Here is a 21,635-nt window from a genome sequence, read left to right as displayed (position 1 = left end):
AGTTGAACGTAAGTAGTCGTAAACCCATGAAATTGGGTCGGCTGTTCAACGACGGTTATAAAATAAAATAAAATCTCTACTCTTGTAAAGAATTTAGTATTTACTTGTACAAAAGACACTGTTGACTAAAAATGAACAGCTGAATAAGTCATTATCTATTCCATTTTTATTTTAGCTTATATTCGCTGAGTTTGTGCTGTTATTTATAATTTAAAGCCATTAAGTCTACTATCATTAAAAATAGTAATTCTACTATCCTTATCTTAACTTACATTTGATGAGCTTGTGCTGATATTTATTCTACTATGCTTTGTTTTAACTTACACTTACTGAGCTTGTGCTGTCTATTATCTTTATCCTAACTTATAATCTAAGGTCTTTATCTATTATTACTTCTGCTATTTTTATTTATATTAACTGAGCTTGTGATGTTCTAATGAAATTAATAAAAGTCTTAGATAATCTCACACTAATTGTAAAGGACTCCGAAATGCATTTTAAATTTTATTTTAATAAAGAAGTTAGCGTTTAATTGTTAAAAAGTCGAAACTGACTACAAATTAACAACTAATTTAGCCATTAATTATACCATTTTTATCCTAACATACATTCGCTAAGCTTGTGCTGTTATTTATTCTATAAAGCTATTAATTTGACAATCATTAAAAAAATGTCAATAAATCTACTATCCTTTTCTTAACCTACATTCGACGAACTTGTGCTGATATTTATTCTACTGTCCTCATCCTTGCTTATATTTGCTAAGCTTACTCAGTCTACTATATTTATACTAACGTATAATTGCTGAGCTTGTGCTGTTATTTATTGTACTATTCTTATTCTAACTTATATTCACTGAACAAGTGATTTATGATATAATAAAATTAACAACTAAAAGTTTTGGATGTTCTCTCAATAAATGCAAATGATCCCAAAATAGTTCCGAAATTTTATTCTGGTGAAATAGTTAGTATTTAATTGTTAGAAAGTCGCCGTCTACAGCAAATGAAGAGCTAAAATAGTCATTAATTCTACTAGATTGAAAATCAATCAACTAACTGGGGCACTGTTCAAGTTTTCCAAAGACTATTTCGGCTCTTAATTTTGAAGGAAGACGTTAGTTAAATTGTTAGAGAGTTACCTTGAAAAACTTGACTTTAGTAATTTGATTAACTTCCCACAATTCTTTTGAGTTCTCCTATAAGAGAAAAGGATAAATTAAAATCTAACTTCTGACGTAAAAATGTTTCAGTGAAAAGGAATTTTATAAAAATTAATGGTATATTTTCGTTTTACTTCGTTTGATTTGATTTATAATGAAAAGTTTGAGTTAAACGTTGTAACTACTTTAAAACACTTATATTGTCATTCTTTGAGTTAAAAAGAACATAAACCAGTAATTCTTTTTTTAAAATACAAATTAAATAGAATAATAAGTAACCAATAAATTTTATACTAGAAACAATAATTTTAAAACACCAAATAACTAAATGTCCCTCAAAGCATTTTTTTTTTACATTTACTTTCAAACTAATTTTTGAGCATCTTTTTCATGATTTGAGAATTTTTTTAAAAATAAAACAAAATGAAATATGAAGCAATGAACTCTGTTAGAAATTTCTCTGAAAAATGGTAGAATAACAATTTATTTAATTGTTATTTAACCATATTCATCCAAAACAGTTAAATAAACGTAAAAATTATGGTGTTCAAACAGTTAACTCTGAGAAAAATAGTTTATCTTCTATTTTCACCTAATACGGCTAAACAGCCAGAATTTCATCTGCGCTAACTAGGCCCACAGTCAATAAGAATTGAGCGCACGTTTTTCGAAAGCTGGAAGCTAAGCTATGTGATTTGGATTACGAATTCATATTTTTATTGTTTATAATCAGATGACTAACATAGAAACGGCTGCCAAAGGATTTAATTGCAATAAAAGTGTGGTTTGTACATTATAAAGCAACTTAGTTTTTTGTATCTAAATACATATTTTACCCGGCAAAGATAATCTTTCAATCTCATGAAAGTCAGAGCAGGGGTTCAAATCTCAGCGTGGATACCTTGATATATCCCCTATTATTTCAATGAACGGGGTGTTTCCAGTACCTTGGACTCCTCCCTGGACTTTTGGCAAACGTAACTCTCATTCACGCATAGATAGCATCACCACGAATCTGCTTAACACAGAAAAATCTAATATTTCCCATCTTTCCCGATAGATGGCACCATTAAATAAACTAATAATGCCCCAGTTCCCGATTTACTTGACAAAACATAACTCAATTGCAACCTAACTCCAATATTTATTACCTAACGGAAAGCCTAGCATAGCCTGACTCCTATGTCCAGCTAAATTTAATTTTTACGGTTATGAAACCACACTAATTGTTGCAAAAAAGTATAATCTTGTATTCACTATCATTTTACCATACCTGCTCTAAGCGGTTTTAAACCCGTAAAGGTAAAGAAATGTTCCTAAGTGTAAACTTTACGGTTAATTGGATGGTCAGACTGCTGTCGCTAATTTTTCTGTAATTTTGTAAAGAAAATTCTAACAGTGAAGCAATAAAGAAAGCTGGTGTAAGTTTAAAAAAATCTTCAGTTTTCTGGAAAGTGATATAATTTTACAAATAAATCAGACATTTGTTTCAAATGGAAATAAATAAAACTAATTATACATTGAAATTAAAAAAAAAAAATTCTTCAGTCTGTCATTATTTTTTTATTTTTTAATTAATCGTATTAAATATATTAAGAACACAAAATTAAGTTATAATCGGATAGCTACCTAATAGTTAAATAGTTATAGGGGAAAACTGACTGAAAAAATTATAGAACTACTTCAAAATACTTAGTTCGTTATGCTTTGCATTAGAAGGAAAAAGGAACTAACAATTATATTTTAAAATGCTAATTAAATATAATTATAAGTAAACAATGTAATTCATTTTCAAATCAATAGTCTTAAAATACTAGTTTACTTTCAATGTATCTTTTTTCATGTTAATATATTTATTTTCTCAATGTGATTAATTTTTGAACATCTTTTTTTTATCTGGGTATTTATTGAAAAATGTAACAAAAACGAATACGGCGCAATAAAGCAATTGAAAAATAAACCGTCATAAATTAAAAAACTTTATTTATCTGGAATATGATAACATTTTACGAATAACCCTGCCTTTTATTTCAAGTAAAAAAGTAACTCATAAAACTAATTATACATGGAAATTAAAGGAAAAGTTTATTCTGAACTTACCATTAATGCTTAGTTTTTTTAATTAATTGAATTAATAATATCAAATGATCAGCAAGAATTAATAGCTTTTAAGAAAACCTTTAAGTATACTTAATTAAGGAATCCTTACAGTGTAGTGACATAGAAAATAAATATTTTTTATGTACTCGAGTAGTAAAAAGGTTTTAATGAAATTTTTTTCATTATATTTTTTATTGTAGTGTAACTACCACTACAATAATACAATTCCAATTCACTAGTATATATAACGCGTTAACTCGATTCTATCTTAGGATACCTTTTGATAGATGAAGGTTGACATTGTTGGTATTTTAGCCCCCACAATGTCTTAAAATTCTATATTATTTTTTATTTCTTTATACGTCTTAAATGAATTTTCCAAAATATTTATCTCAAAAATTGTGTTTTATTGCTGTTCCAATGATTACAATTTTTCTCCAAAATTAATTACTGAGGTTAATAATTACTCCTCTATTTTACTTGATCTTATCATTACTAGTTGATTACTTTAAAAAATCATAAAATCTTAATTTCTTCAAAAATGTGGAAGGCATATTCAGAAAATATTAAAAATCTTACCTGACTCGAACTATTTAATTTTTTAATTATTTTTAAAGTTTGAAGAGTTTTTTCGATTCATTCTACGACAAATAGTTGCATTTCTTAACAGGTAAATCATGAATAAAAGCATTATAAGCATTTGTAAGAATGAATAAAATAATATTTTGCACCGAGATATATTGTTTGGCTTTTGTTATCGGTATTTTATTTTGCAGTGTTACTAAAATTTAAGTCTTAATTTCGATTTCGATACTATAAAGAGTAGTGTTATTTTAAGTTGTAAATAATTCTTAAATGTAAGTCATATTATGATTAAAATGATATTACACACCTATACTGAGAGAAAAGTATGGTCATAACTACCAAAATATGGTAAGATTTACCGTGTTTTTGTCTCTATGGGAACACCAAGAAAGCGCAGTAATATATACTGAAGCATTTGGTTCGGTTGATTTTAGTAAAATTAACAATAAAATTGCCGTTTTTTAACATGCGATAAAATTTGATAATTTTATTATGATACCGTAGAGCATGGCATAAAAACTATTTATTCGGTTAAATTTACTTTTCAGTTTTGTATTTCTTACTAAATATGTGGTAATAAAGACTAAAATTTTAAAACCAGAATTTTCGTGAAATAGTTGCCATATGAACGCATAAATAACAAAATGAATGGTCTATTTAAATACGGTATATTTTGGTTTTGTTAACCAGAATTAGGTTTTTTTTACCAAACATCTCATTGCCATACAGTAAGGTAATTTTATCAGACTTTTTTTCTCCATGTAGAGATAATAAAGAATTCGTGCTGAAAAAATTCTAAAAAAAAAAAGAAGGAATAATCTTGTTTAAACAAATTAACTTGCCCATGATAAGTTAGACATTCAATGTGCATTTTTCAAAGTCAGCATTTACCATTATGTTCTTTGTTTTGAATTAATATTTTATTCAAGAATGTACCAATAATATTGATTTTATACTAGGTAAATTGTTGGGTTAATAATACAGAGGTGTAAACTGTTAATCAATGACGATATTTCACACATGAAGATATTGAAAAAAAAACTTGCGACTGATAAACGCAGAGAAAAAAAGCTTTTAAACAAAAAGAAAATTATGTGCTGATGAAATTTTTGACATTCAGTGCTTAAATTTATGGTCTTATTTTTACGTTTGGCGTTTATAACCAATTCCGTTTAGTAGTATAAATATAAGTGTGTAGAAATTCGTGTCTTAGTTAAGTCTATTCCAAAGTAAATTTAAGTTTAAAGAAAATATTACAAAACATATCTTCTGTCTCAAACACTTCTTTATAAGCATTTTTATAATGCAAAAAAATACTGAGTATAAATAATATAGACGCAATCCCTTAATTAAATTTATTCCAAAGTAAATTCAAGTTTATAGAAAATACAACAAGACATCTCTTTTATCATATTAACTCATTTAAAAGCATTTTTATAATGCAAAAATGATACTGTTTATAAATTATAGACTCAATCATAGACACAATCTGAGTCCTATTTAAATTTATTTTAAAGTAAATTTACGTTTAACAGAAAATGTAACAAAAATCTCTTTTATCACAATCATTCATTTAAAAGCATTTTAATAATGCAAAAAAATATGATACTGTATATAAATTACAGTCACAATCTAAATCTTATAATAGTGTCTTATGCATAGTTGTCTATGTATAAATGTTTCATGTAGAATTAAATCAAGTCTAATGCTTTATGTGTAATTATTATGTATAAATGTCTTACATATAATTTATGCCAACATAAATTTAAGTTAATATAAGATATAACAAGGCATCTTTTTTTTATCACTATCACTCATTTTAAAGCATTTTTGTAATGCAAAAAAATTATACTGTGTATAGACACAATCTAAAATTAAATTTATGTCAAAGTAAATTTAAGTTAATAGAAAATGTTATTAAACATCTCTTTTATTACAATCACTCATTTAAAAGCATTTTTATAAAGTAAAAAAAATTATACTGTGTATAAATTATAGACATAATCCCTGCTTTAGCCAACTATAATTTATTATTTTGATGTATACGATACAAACGCTATTTACAACCAAAATTTAAAAACCCTAATTCAGCAAGTTTTATAGAAAAATGTTTGTCGTATCTTTTAGTAACTGAGAGGAGACTTTTGATTAATGAAACCACCGAATGAAACATTTAAAACTAATTAACGTAACTTGTTTACAAGAAAGATTTAAAAAATGAACTTCATAATTAGTGTATAGAATTAACTTTCTCTCGCTTGTCTATAATAGAATGAACAAAAACCGGCCCTTTCATATATTCCTTAAATAAGAAAAAAAAGTTGGCAGAAAAAAACGAGTTCTCTCAGAGTATAAAACCATACCAACAGAAAATATACAATCTTCTAAAAAGTTTGGCGTGAAAAAGTTGCTTAATTGGCGAGAGGCGCGAGAGTCATCCCGCCAAAATGAGAGTAAGTTTTCATGGAGCTCATTGCAACAACAACCAGAGCTGAAGCGCATCTTTTTCAGCGAGCACTGACTTGGGATGAGCAATCTTCATCCCATGTTTCAAATAGATTTCATCCTCATCTTTTGAACCTTTAATATTTTGAGCAGGTATTTAATCAAAATGTGACGTGCTCACCAAAGAGGATGATAAATTGAAGAATTTTTAGAAAATCTTTGACTTTATTCTTTGTGGCACTTATTAACTTTTTTAAAAAAAATCTCAAATTTATTTATTTGGAGATTTTAATTGAATATTATTCATTATTGTGCATTAAACAACTTCACAATAATGCACAAAAAATTTCTGACTAAAAATTATCGGTCAATATATGCATCATTATCTGACGAAAATGTTTTAAATTGCAAAACTTTTCGAACTTACATTAAGTAGAATAAAAGTGTGAAATCTTTACAGCTGTTTAAGAATCTTTTTAAATAAAAAACATTTTTCATGAAAGTTTTTAAAAATGAAAACAACAATTTTAAATAAAGTGAATGAAACTTTTTTGGTGAACTTTAAAAGAAATTATTGACAAACAGTAATAAAATGCTGTCTTTAAATTTACAAATTATATTATTGTTTAAGACTTTTTCATGTAAAAATAATAGGAGGCGTGCACCCTTTTTAAATCATGGAATGTACTTTTGAAAATAATAATGAAAGGAATAAAGCTACGTTCACGAAGCTTCATTATTTATTCCATGTCGTTCTTCATACTGTTTAGTTTTTCTAAATTTCAAATGTCACCTTGGAGTTTAGAAAAATGTTTGTTTTTGATACAAATTGTACTATTTTGTAGTACAACCGGAGTTACAATTGATGTAACTCCTTTACCACAGGACCCATGTCCAAGAAGTTGCGTTTGTTCGGGAAATCCTGATGCAATTCGTGTTGACTGTTCTAACGTGAACTTTACAGAAGTACCACAAGACATTGGGATCATGACATCGATATTGTGAGTACAATATTTTTTTCATACTTTGAACTTAGATCTTGTTTTATTGCAGTAATTAGTTTATGCTTAATGAAGTTTACAATGAATTGTTTTATGAAAATTTATTTTATCTGTTCAAATCAGTATGAATATATGTTTGGGATATTCGTATCATGATTATTTTAATATAAATTGCGATTTAATATTTTTCGAAAGAAAAGATGATTCATGTAATAAAAAATGCATAGATAACAAAATCTATACATTTAAATTTAGAATAATATCATAAAACTGTTTTGATTATTTTTCTGATATTTTGATTTTGCTTGCATTTAAAAAGTACACGGAGAAGAAAATTCTGGTGAAATGCGTATGTATGGTAAAAACAAAATAAAAACTCCGGTGATAAAACCAAAATATATAGTATTTAAACAATTCATTTGGTAATTTTTCCGTTCATTTGGTTACGGTTTATCGGAAATTCTGGTTTAAAAATTATAGTTCATATTATTTTACATTTAGTAAAAATACAAGACTGAAAAGCAAATTTAACTGAATAAATGGTTTTTATGCCATGCTCTAAGATAATGTAATAAAATTGCCAAATTTTACCACATTTACCGAATTTTATCGCATATTATAAAACCATATTTTATTGTTATTTTACAAAAATCCTTACCTAAGCTCTTCGCTAAAATTATCGAGAATTTTGGTGTTTCTACAGATACAGAAACACTGTAAATTTTATCATAATATGGTGGTTTTGATCATACTTTTTTTTCTCAGAGTAACAAATTTGATATTAAATATGAGAAAAGTAAATTCGAATTGTTAACATGAATTTATTTTTTCACTTTTAAAAGCGTAAAAAAGACTAATACATGAATTTTTATGCAAGTTTTTAATTCTTTTGTCTTACTAATTTCAAAAGAAATTGTGTTTCTAATTGCCAGTTATTTCAAATGATGAGAAAGCCGGCATTATAAAAAACTATCTGTACACAAAACAATAAAACATTTTTACTATCAAGTAACTACATTTTCAATCATTTTTGAAGCAAATATTTCTCAAAAACGTTTTCTTACTAATTTAAAACCATTTGTTTTGCTAATCATGAATTATTCAAAGCTATATTAGTATTAGATTAGTAAAATTGCAATTTAGATTTTCATAAATAATATGTCAATTATTTATAAAAATAATATGCTATTCATTTGAAATATAGTAATTTATTTATTATATATAAATTTATTAATTATGTAACAGTTATTTATTTAATACATTAACCTTATTTTAGTTAGCTATAAAAAGCATGCATATTTCTTTTTATTAAATTCAAATTTGTAAATTAGTTTTTTTCTTTCTTTTCTTTCTCATTTCCTTCCTTCTTATTATCTACATTTCCTTTTGTTTCAGTAAATGAGGAAATGGATGATATATAACGAACATTTGAAAAGCCATCGTCCTAAATTTTCTAAAATCCTGATCTATTTATCCATTTTTATACGCTAATCAAATCCCAATTCAGCTTATTTTTAAATAATAAATTAATTTATATTCGTTAGATGATCTAGCGTTTTTTCCTCTCTTAAATATTAATTTACAACACCGAACTATTTTTGCCTTATCTTTGTTAAAGATTCCTGAAATATATATTAAGGTTAGTCATAAAGAAACACCCTATATATACCTCGCTGCATTCGAAAAATTAAATATAATCAATAAAAACTTAATGTATACTAACTATTGTTTCATTCATAGTATTTAAGAGAATTTTGAAATCTTTCACTATATTCAGCGAAGTAAATTGAAAGGTTGATATTATTTTATTGAGCTCTCAGCTTATGTAACTGAATTACTAAATTACTTTTGATTTATGCAAATAAAAGATTAAATTATAATATTCCCTGTTTCATTTATTGAAATTCATTTCTTTCAACAAAAAAGAATCTAATCGCATTGAGGCAAATATTGTTCAGCTTTTGTTCTTCAAAGCCATTTAGGCCGCAGAATTAAATAACTTTCATCATTTTCAAAAAGGAAAAAATGCAAATACGTTTTTTTATATGCGACCTCTATTCAACGAAAAAACAATACGGTCTTTGTGAGGAATTTAAAAATGATAGTATTTGTTTCCAAAAATATAGGAAAAGGTTTTATGTCGTTTTTCTTTTTTTTTCTTTTTCTGATGTGATGTTTTTGTGTTGATGTCGGAAATAGGTTAAGTGGTTAATTTCGCCCTCTAGATACTTGGATGTACCAGATCTTTACCCACTTATGTAAGAACGTAAATAGACACTTAGAAACTCTAGTGTTAATGTACTAATATGATCTAATATTCAAGTTTAGGTGTCATCTGTTTTTCTTCACTTAAAACATTTCAAAAAGTACATAACCGCTCATTCATTACAATACAGTAACTTTTCTGTCGTTTTAGCTTCTTTTTTTCTTTTTTTTTTTTGAAATACGCAAAGTACTCATGAGTCATATATCAGGATTTATTTGGTCATTTTAAGAGTAATTAATTAATCTAATAACGAACTCTTCGAAAAATTTAATTGTTAAAACACACTCTGTACAAAATAGTCTATCATTAAATCAGACTGATCCGAAAATATTTAATCGTAAAAACGGGCTCTTCACAAAATATTTTGTCGCGAAAACAGACCCTTTACAAAATATTTATCCCAAAAAACAGACCTTTCTCAGGGTTCCGGGGGTCCTTGGAAATTTTAGAAAGTGGTAACGAAAATAAAACAAATGTCGATATTTTAATTTCTGTGTAACTACTAAAAATTTTTTTCCGAAGAAAGTATATAAGAATGGAAGTTCCTGCTTCTAAACCACTTAACGATAAAGTCGTATATTAAAATAAGAAATATCTCCCAGTAGTGACCTAAATTTACTACCACTGCTAAAACTTTTCAAGGACTGCGGGAACCCTGCTTCTCAAAAAAAAAAAAACATTTCACAAACATTTTTAATTTGTAAATTTAAAAATAAAACTTATTAAATAAGATTGTTTAGTGATTTGCACAAAATCAGAACTCTATTTTCAAAAATTCGTAAATTTAATTTTTCCCAATTTCACAAAATAGTCCTTTCATAAACAGTCTGGAATAACTCCTAGGTTAATTTTAAAATCTGATTAGACAACATTGAATCAATGCAACTTTTGTTCAAGCAGAGAAACCTATTTCGTTTCACAAATTAGCACACACAACAGAATTTTGCCTTAAATCTACCTTTAAATAACCACGAACCACAATACAGACTAAAACAGAGCTCAAATTACCAATCTGGCTACCAAAATTTGACAAATCACTATTGATAAAAGTTCACTGTGAACAGATTAGCATAGACAACAGAATTTTGCCTTAAATCTACCTTTAAATAACCACGCACAGACTAAGAACAAAGCTCAAATTACCAATTTTGCTGCCAAATTTTAACAATTCACTATTGATAAAAGTTCAATGTGAAAAAAGTATGATCAAAACTACCAGGAAATTGTAAAACTTACTGTGTTTCTGGCTAAATGGGATCACCAAAGAGAGCTGTAATATTTACCCAAGGACTTTGGTAATGAGTCTTGGTAAAATCAACAATTAAATATGATTTTATTGCCACTCTGTTTGGCCGTAAATGAGGTAAAATTTGGTAATTCTATAATAATACCTTAAAACATTGGAAAAAAAACATTTTTCGGTTAAATTTATATTTCAATTTTGTATTTTTACTAAATGTGTGAAACAAAAACTAATTTTCACAATCAGAATTTCTGGCAAACCGTTACTATAAGAACGGAAAAATTACCGAATGAAACGCTTAAATAACCTATATTTTGATTTTATTATCATAATTATGTTGCTGTTTTTCTTGCCGCATTTGTGCCAGAATTTTTTTCTCCGTGTGGTCGTAGAAGACATAAAAGTCTGTTTGTTTGCCGGAGGAATCAGAGAAAAATAAGGAGAGGCACACCTTCAAACTTCAAATAATTATGACACGCTTTGTGCAAGCAACTTCCTTAGTAGTGATTCCTCATACTTCGATAGCGTTTTTATTTTGTCCCCGCTTTAATATTAATTTGAGATCATCACTGTATTTTAAATATTTTTCTTTATGTTCGACAAAAATTTTAAAAATACCTAAGGGAGGTCATAATGAAACACCCTGTATATATGATTATATTTATTCAATTAGTACAAAACATATTTTGTCGCGATCAAAAACAAGTTTCATAGTTTTATAGATAATAAATTTGTAAATAAATTGTACAAGTTATAATTTCTATTTTAATAAATGTTAGATGTGCGCAGCTAAAAAATTGCGTCGTTAAATCATAGAATATCGTGATAATATTAAACTATCAAAGAAAGGGGGAAATGCTTATAACATTTCAGTAATATCCGGTATGTCTGAGTTGTCTGAAATAATTACACTCTCAGTCATTCTCTCTTAGCAATTACTTAAATTAAATTAATGTGGCAATTTTAATATTTGTTCATTAAAAGAATTCAAAAGACTTAGAATAATAAGCGAGACCAGCATCTATGAAATTGCTGAAAAGACGAAGAATTATTCTGCATAAAATAGAAAATCGAAATTAAAAATAATAATGATAATAATAATAAAAATGTGCTTTTAACCTTTAGCATTTAAAGTCTCATGAGGCCTAAAACGCCAATGAGTAGCTCCAATTACTAATGTGGCATCAATAACCGATTTTTTTTAAATATATTGCAAATTTCTAAATAGAGAAAATTTTCAAATTTATAAACGAATAAGGGTATAGAATTTCACGTCACATAAACTTGACACTGATTGTGAAAGATTGAATAAATAATAATATTATGTAATATTATATGCCTAATTTTAGTTTTAAATATTAATTCAAATGTTCAAGATAATTATACTTTTTTATTTTATAACCGTCGTTAAACTGCCGATCCATCTCTGGGTTTACGACTTCTAATGTTCAACTCAGTAGCCTTTATAATTTTGAACCCAATGCAGAAGACAAAGGAATTTCTGGATTACGCATTGGGAGAAATTTGCCTCCGTGGAGGACTTTTTGATTGAACTAACTCGAATTCGCGTTACATGGAGAGGAAAACTTCCCACGGTTAGCCTGAAGGCAAGGGGACTGTAACCCATGATCGGTCTACCACTGAGGATATGTTACGTCAGCACTGTGCTTGGTGCAAGTCGGGTGCGGGAGTCGTATCAACCAGCCACCGCTTGGATTCGCACCCGGTTCACCTCAGTGGAAAGTGAGCGCTCTATCCCCTGAGCCACCACGGTTTAAAATATTGGGTGTTCCTTAACACTGCCTTTAATCTATATATATATATTTTTTCAGAACTATTGCCAAAACTGAAGTAACAAAACATAAACGAAAAATAATATTACGGCAAAAACGGTACCGAAGTCTGCCGAATCAATAATAAGGAAGATTTGGAGTGAAAAACGTAAAACAATTTTGATTGCATGATAAGACTTGTTGGTTTTTGAATAATTAAATTTTAATGCCTCTCTGTTTCGTCCGGTGATCAAACAAGTTTGTATATTTTCAATCAAGCTTTCAACAGTTGTGATGAAATGGACTTCGATGAGCTTTTTATTTCTTGTTCGCTAAAATATTAATTTGTGATTCATATTGTGGTAGATATTTTGATTTTTGACTGGGAGTCTAAAAATATATGGTAAAGGTGGACACTAAGAAACACCCCAAAAATAATCAAAATGTCTTTCTCTAAATTCCTTAAGTGTCACTCAGCGTTTGTATGAAAAATTATGCTAAAAAATGCAAAACAACGCATATTAAATGTTTATTTTTGAAACAAATTAATATTGGTTTCAATAAAAATAGCTAGAATGATGTCATCATACATAAAACAATTGCAAATCCATTCCTTTAATCGAATTTTTCAATTTTTGTAAGTTTCGATTTGTTCACAGCGTTTAATACAAACGACACAAAGCAAATCATGAATCAGAATATAAAACTATTAAATATTTCACAATCTATCATTGGGAAAAATTTAACATCTCGTTATATAATCTTTAATGTATGTTAGTATAAGATAAATAAATACAAATGGCATTTGAGCAATTTTAGTACGTGACTTTTTTGAAAACGTATAATACATGAATTAAGCAAAAATTGAAAATACGGCACAATATCTTATTTTGCTTTTTTTATTAAAAATTTCCTTATAGCTTTTATATTTTGCGTTTTGACAGAATGAAATATTCGTCATCGTTTCATTTTAGGTATTCACTAATATTTAATTAGACGCATTTGAATAAACATGGAAACGCCTATAACTTTTTGGTTTTCGTGAAAAGATGTAAATTTTAAGAGCATAGCTATAAAACGGGAAGAAAAGGTTAAGATTAGGAACGCCTTTTTCAACAGCTGAGATAAATTTTCAGAATACATTTGAGAAAAAGTAAGCTTTTTTTTTACAAATTTATGCTGGTAAATGGTTTTGGATTACAAATATATAAGGAAACATTTTACTATAAATGCTTATTTCGCAGAAACTGTTTTATAAAAACATTTTTTATGTCTACGCTTTCTTTGCTTATGCCCTTGTTGAAGCATTTTATAATAATTTGAAATTCAAAATGTTTAGTGAAAAATAAAATTTCGGTGCATGAACACATTTAATGAGTTGCATTTTTGTAACCAAAATTAATTTATACAATGCATCATTGATTATTTATTTTTGTTTACCATGGGAAATTTTGACTTTTGTTTTAAATCCAGCTTTATTTATTTTATTTTTTTAAATTTTTACAGGAAAGATCTCTTTTACTCAAGTATTTATATTCGATTAAATGTTTTTTAGGTTTTTAGAAAAGGATAACTATAACTTTTTGGTTTCCGTAAAAAGATGTAAATTTTAAGAAAAGGTTAAAATTAGGAATGTTTTTTCAACAGCTGAGATAAATTTTCAAAAAGGATTTAAGAAAAAATAAGCTTTTCTTCTTTTTACAAATATATGCTGGTAAATGGCTTTGGATTACAAATATAAGGAAACATTTAACTATAAATTTTTATTTTACATATACTATAAATATATACTATAAATACTTATTTTGAACTCTCATAGAGCCAGAAACACGACAAAGTTTACCTTATTTTGGTAGTTTTGACCATACTTTATTTCTCAATTTCATAAATAGCTTTTCTAAAAATTAATTGTAACAAGCATATTTTGAACCTATATTTATTTTGTTTTTCCAAATATTTGTAAAAATGAAACAATTTCAGTAAACAAAAAAAAATGGTTTTGAATTCCTTTTTGATAAGAGTTACTTAAAAAGTTTTAAAAAAAATTAGTGTTTGGAAACAAATGATATTTTTGAGAAAAAAAATTATAATTTTTCTGTGTTTACTTTTTTATTTGAATCTTTTTAAAAGTTAAATTCTATCTAAGTTTTATTTAAAAAAAAACGGATTTCTACTTTTTGTGAAAAGTGTTTAAAAAATTAGCGAAGTTAAAAAGTGATTAGAGCTTGAAAAGCAAAATATAATTTAAAAAAATTTTGAAAATAATTTAGATATTTTTTGACTCTAGTTTTTTTATTGAAAATTTTTTAAAGTAAAATAAACTACACTTGCAAAAAAAAATTTCTTACATTTTTTTTTAAAAGAAACAGCTTTTAATTTTTTGTTGTCAGAATTACATGGAAAACAAAAAAAGCTAAACTTTTAGAGCAAGATTGAATTTACTTTTAAAACTTATGGAATCAATTCTGATCGAATCAATTTTTAAAATTGAGATTTCTAACTAAAACACGAACAGTTTTATGTTAAAGTCCTACACTGTGAGAAAAAGATGCTCGAAATTCACTGTGTTTTTTACGTTTTTTTACGAAACAATTTCCTGGGAAATACTCTAAGCGAACCCTTTGTCTGGTTGATGAAATTAGTATCGTTATTGTTGAGAGTACGGATTTCGTCAAGAACTTTACGCTTAATGCTACTTATCTATAAACACAATAAGTAATAAATGCGACAAATAAAGAGATTGTGATTACTCAGTCACAGATAGGAATTAAACTGGGAAACCTGCTTACCAAATGAGACCTGTGCCATCCTATCATAAAGTGCTAAGGGTTTTCTGACTAGATAAAAAATGCCTGAGTGCTCCTTAAATGTGCCGAGGAGGCACATGAGTGACAAAACATTTTCGTCAAATATTTGTGATTTCGTGTTTCGTCAAAAGTTATGTATTTCTGTGACAAAATGACTGTCAAAAAAAACAAAACGCAACTCAAGCCTTGCTGAATAGCCAAAAGCAAGAGAATTATAGTAAGAGTACTTTTATTTGCATCACCATCTTTTATAAAAGTAATTAATCAATAATTTTTCTGAAACCTTTAATTACAAGATGTAAAAATACTTTTTTAATTATTGTGTATCCGAATAATTGTTGACTTAATTTTCGAAGATTCATCATATTTTCTCTTCCTTACTCAATTTTCCGTAGACTCAATTAATAATTTTTATCCAAAGAAGCTGTTAAAAGAAAAATATGGCTTTTTAAAAATGGTGAAACATTATTAAGAACACCATCCTAATATGATTGATCACATAAAAATTAGTTACAGTACCGCAGACATACTATTATTGTGTACATCTTCTTAAGAATTAAAGTTAATAGAAGCACTCCATCAACCAAAAATTCAGCTTCCTTGAAGAATTTTATATTTATATTTTAATAAGCTAATTGATCGTATAGCATTTATTTTTATAGCTTTATTGTATTCGCGTAATTTATCTCGTTTATGTTTAATTTTTCAAGGTATGTAATTTAACGTAGCGTGAAATGAGTAATATTTTTCGGACTTACTGTTCAGGTTTCATGAGTTTTTATTTTTAAAATCATGTTTTTTTTTTCTGAAAAAAAAACTCGATGGTTGCAAGTAATTTGTTAAATTAAATGTTCATATTATGAAACACACTAATGTTTATAAAGGTCCATTTTTTATAGGTTGATAGATTTATGTTGCAACTTTAATAAAAAATTTTATTCATGCGCATTATTTATTTAGTTTATTGAAGAAAAAAAACTCACAAGTCTTATTCTTTTGTTAGCGTGTCTGTTTTGTATTTTATTTCAATAATGTTGATTTATAAAGTAATTTTAAATTGAAAATCTCCCCCCCCCCCAGTGTAAAAGAGAAGAAAAAATTCTGAAAAACATAGCAACAATTAAAGCATTTTATATGTAAAAATCTTTCTTTCGTAAACACTGGCTATAGCGCAGATAGTAATAGTTAATGATCGAAAAAATAGTTTCTTCATCACTACATAGTTGCTAAAGTCATTAAAAGATCTTTGCGCATATGCAAAATAAACTGTTGTAAGAATTTATAATTAACATTCTCCATTGGAATGAAACCTTTTACTCGTTATCTTTTTACATTTCTGATTAATCGCTTATATTACACGTTGTAAACTTCTATTTTTGTTAGTTTTTTAAGACTTAATAACTATTTCGAAAAGAAAAATTGATGCAAAAAACCTGATGTAAGAACTTGTCTGTATCTGCAGAAAGATGCTCTTATTTGATATTCGGATAAAAAAATTTAAATAAGCACTATGATTAAATTAAACATTGATTTAAGTCAAGAGCAATAACAAGTAAAATTTTAATGTCCGATCACAATTGTTGTGTCTGTGTTTACCACTAAGATAATCGTATTTAAGATGTTACAGAAAGAATTTTTGAATACTCTATGATTAAATTTAACATAAATTTACTCCAAATGAAGTAGCAAATTAGATTTTATGTGTCGCTTGCAACAGCTGTGTCTGTGTTTACTACAAAAATATTCGTATTTTAGATAAAGGAAGAAATTTAAAATGCGTTGAGATTAAATTTAACATTAACTTACACCAAAGGAAATAACAAACTAGATCCGATCGAAACTGCTGTGTATGTAGCATAAAGTTAAAATGCTTTTTAATTATATTGAACATAATTTTTTTTCCTTGGGAAAAAATGAATTAGGTTTTAATGTACGATAGTAACTGCTATGTCTGTGTCTACCACAAAGATATTCGTATTTTTGATGCTGATAAAATGAATTTGGAATGCTTTGTAATTAAATTAAACAAAAATTTACTACAAAGGAAATAAATTAGAATTTAATGTCCGATCGTGACGGCTAAATCTGTGTCTACCTCAAATATATTCGTATTTTCAAAGCTGATGAACGAAATTTAGAAAGCATTGTAAATTAAACAAAAATGTACACCAAGGGAAATTATAAGTTAGGATTTAATGCCCGATCGTAACCTCTATGTCTGTATCTGCCGCAAATATATTCTTATTTTTGATGCTGATAAAATAAATTTAGAATCCATTGTAATTAAATTATACACAAATTTCCACCAAGGGAAATCACAAAGTAGGATTTAATGCCCGATAGTAACTGCTATATATGTATTTACCACTAGGGTATTCGTATCTTCGATGTTGATGAAAGAAATTAAAATGCGTTATGATTAAATTTAGCATAAATTTACTCCAAATGAAATAACCAATTTTATGCGTCTTTTGAAACTGCTGTTTCTGAGTCTACTACAAAGATATTTTTAAGACAAGATTAAATTAAACATAAGTTCACTCCAAAGGAAAAAATAAATTATGTTTTTATGCCCGAATGAAACAGTGGGACAAAAATCGTGTCTACCACAGGTATTTGTATTTTAGATGCTGATATTTTAGATGCGTTATTTTAGATACGCTGAGATTAAATGAAACAAAAATTTACGCCAAAGGAAATAACAAATTAGGATTTAATGTCTTATCGAAACTGCTATGTCTGTGTATGCCACAATGAAAATCTCAAACCGATAATTTCACGAATTATATACAGACAGTTGACATCACCCGTAAATGAGTCATCAAATTTTCTCAGACTGAAAAATGAATATTTAATGTCTATAAGAAACTGCTCATTTGGCATGAATCTGAGTTTATCAATTACAATGGGAAGGGGGATGAAAAATGACGCTAAACGTGTAAATGAATCACGCAAATTCGAAAAATTTCCGCCCAAGCTACTAACATAGGCAAAAGTCATTAATTGTCCTCCTCGATAGGTCGCGCGTGTCCCTTTCTCGTAATGCATTCGCCAAAGATCAATTAACATTCTATCAAACCTATCATTTAGAAGAGAGAAAATAACTTCAATCAAGGCGTGATTACTAGCGTGATCTTGGTTGCCTCAGACGTGATTCGAAATGCCAAACAAATAGATGAAAATGTTTCTTTTTATGTCTTGTTAAGTGAAAAAAAAGTATGTCCAACACCATTTACTTTCTTCAGTGTACATTTATCCAATAAAACTGGGCAGGTTGGTATGCGGGACGCGATGTTATTTATATCATTGAGTTGTATTGGAGGAATCAAAATATTTGAGTTTCTTTATGTTTACATGCTCTAGGCTTAATGGATGAGATGTTTACACGTTACTCTCGAAGCCGTGGAACTTGCAGGATTTCTTACAGTTAAAAAGGAAAGGAAACAAAGATTATTTGTTATCGTTGATTATGAAATAATTACAATGATATGATTATTTCGTTTTATTTGTAGGGAAAAAAACAAATCTCTAAGAATAAAGTTAAAAATTAAATGGAATAGATTTTGTTTCTGCAATGGAAGATTATTCGCCATTGTTGATTATGAAAGAATTGCAATAATATAATAATTTCGTTTGATTTGAAAGGAAAAAAACAAATCTTTAAAAATGGAATGGAATAGATTTTTTTTTTCTGCAATGGAATATTATTGGTCATTGTTGATTATGAAAGAATTGCAATGATATGATCATTTCGTTTGATTTGAAAGGAAAAAAATGGTAACAGCTGAAAATAAAATAAAATTATTTTCTTGCAATGGAGGATTATTTGCCATGTGATAGAGATAGGCAATAATATGATAGTTTTGCTTGATTTTAAAAGGGAGAAAAGCATTTCCTAAAAAAGGAAAAATAGAAAATATAATAGATATGTTTTTGAAGTGGAATTTCTTTGAAAAATTATTTGCCATTATTGTTTTTAAAAAGAGTCACAATATTAATATTTCGGTTTATTTTAATGGAAAAATAAATGTAAAAAATGGTACCAGTAGAAATTAAAATTGAATAAATTTTCTTGCAATTATGGATCATTTGCAGTTATTGACTATGATAGATTCCCAATAATATGATTATTTGGTTTCAATTTTGCAACGAAAAGAAAACATTGAAAACGAAAAAAAAGTAGAATGTGTAATAAAATAGATTTTTGCTGTGGAAGTTTTTTGAAAATTTTTTGCTGTTGCTGTTTTCGAAAAGAATTACAAAATTAATATTTCGGTTGATTCGAAGGGAAAAACAAATCTAAAAAAATGGTAACAGTAGAAATTAAAATGGAATTGGTCAATATTAATGTTTGACATTTAAAAAAATAAGGTTACTTTAATTTGAAAATTTTTTCTTATGCATTAACTCAGAGTGAAAATCCAAATTAATGACCCAAATGTATCCAAAAATTTGATTTTAAATTTTATATGATTTTTCTTGATAAAACTAATCAATACTTTTTGACGATTTTTTTCTGCATATATGCGTATTTTTTTGCTATTTTTAAGATTCAATGAGCAGAAAAAATGTTTAAGAAATTCTGTCAAAATAAAACTATTTTCAATATTGTGGATTTTTATTTATAGTAATTAATAATTCTGGAATATATTGAAATAATAGAAAATACCGATTTATTACGATGTATGATAATATTTTCTTGGTTAATAATTGATATTATTTTTACATTGGACAATAATTTCATTGCCTTAATAATAGACAAATAGGGTAGTATCGAATCAACCCATTCGATACTACCGTATTTGATAATTATCTATAGCAATAATATTCCCGACCTTATTACATTCGATATTTACCATTGCTGATCATAATCGCAATATTATTACATTATCGATAATGCTTGAAAAATTATCTTATTAGATATCAATCACACTGTAGAAAATTCCGACTCAAATTACTGTAAAAAGGCCCAACGGTACTTTTTAACAGAACATGTCACAGAACAAATAATCAAGTATACCATAATTTCTGCAATAACTGACTTAAAATATCCTCAGTGGTAGACGAATCATGGGTTAGACTCCTCTTGCCATCTGGCTAACCGTGGGGGGTTTTCTTGGTTTTTCTTTCCGTGTTACGCAAATGCTGGCTAGTTCTATAAAAAAGTCCTCAATGAAGGCAAATTTTTCCCTATACTTGCCCCAAGAGTTCCCTTGTCTTCTGGACTGGGTCCAAAATTACAAGGCTAAGGAGTTGAACATAAGTAGTCGAAAAGCCCAAAATTGTTTCCTCTGTTCAACGACGGCTATAAAATAAAAAGTAATAATTATCATTTATTCACTGAATCACTCTAATTAAATAAATATCATTGAAAAAATTACAGTATAATATTTTACGGTAAAAATGGATTTTTCGGTAAAATGGATTTCACCGTAAAATTCATTTTATGAGTGATTCACCCAAAGTGACGGTACTGTACAACTTTGATCTGGAATTTTTTACAGTGCATTACAGATATTTATAAAAATACATAGTACTACAAATACAATATCGCAAAATATCGATATTTTCGATAGATGTATTGATATATTGTGCAGCTTTAGTAATTATTGTGGACCTTGTGAAAAATAGTTATTAGACAAACGAATGCTGAAATCTGGAATTTTCGCGTATAATTTTTATAAAAGCCTTTCGTTTGAAAACCAATAGAAATGAAATTTTTTTTAAGGAAACAGTAAAAGGTATTACCAACCAAAATATAGTAAAAGCTATGAAAGTTCATTTAGTATTCAGTACATGCGTTGAATTTTTTAATGTAGTGCTCCCTGGTTTACAAGAACTTTCGAAACTTTTCAGAAAGGAATATTTATGGCATCACGCATTTTACTTTCGTATAGAAGATTCTCTCAAAGTTAATAGATCGAGAGAATAAAATAAATTTGAAAATGTTTTCTAAATCTCGTTTTAAACATAAATAGGTAGAGTTTTTAGAAACTATCTATTCGTTTAGATGTTTTATAGCATTTTAACAATAAGCATTACATAATAAGTTTTTTTTTAAATAAGAGATGAATTGACTTAAGGTTATTCTATTTTTTGACGTATATTGTAGAAAACAGTCTTAAAAGTGAAACTGAAATGAAGGAAAAGGTTGTTTTAGATATTAATAAAAAATACTTTAATAAAAGACTTACGTTTGTTTAGACGTTAATGGAAAATACGTTTATAATACATACACACCCTTTTAGGTTGTA

At 27.3% G+C, this 21,635-nt stretch overlaps 1 protein-coding gene across 1 annotated transcript in view; it reads left to right on the top strand.

Annotated features, from left to right (window-relative positions):
• Positions 1 to 6,330: 6,330 nt before the first annotated feature.
• LOC107452618 (uncharacterized) overlaps positions 6,331 to 21,635 on the top strand; it is a 211,602-nt gene continuing 196,297 nt past the window's right edge. Inside the window, exon 1 of the mRNA XM_016069153.4 lies at positions 6,331 to 7,293. Within this exon, the coding sequence (XP_015924639.3) occupies positions 6,995 to 7,293 (299 nt within the window). The 5' untranslated portion in view covers positions 6,331 to 6,994. The remainder of the gene's footprint in view (positions 7,294 to 21,635) is intronic.

The sequence above is a fragment of the Parasteatoda tepidariorum genome, chromosome 11 (assembly GCF_982258835.1).
Source record: "Parasteatoda tepidariorum strain Cologne lab strain chromosome 11, Ptep-v5.0, whole genome shotgun sequence".
Classification (NCBI taxonomy): domain Eukaryota; kingdom Metazoa; phylum Arthropoda; class Arachnida; order Araneae; family Theridiidae; genus Parasteatoda; species Parasteatoda tepidariorum.
Note: the sequence above shows the minus strand (reverse complement) of the source record. Positions and strands in the feature narration are given on the sequence as shown.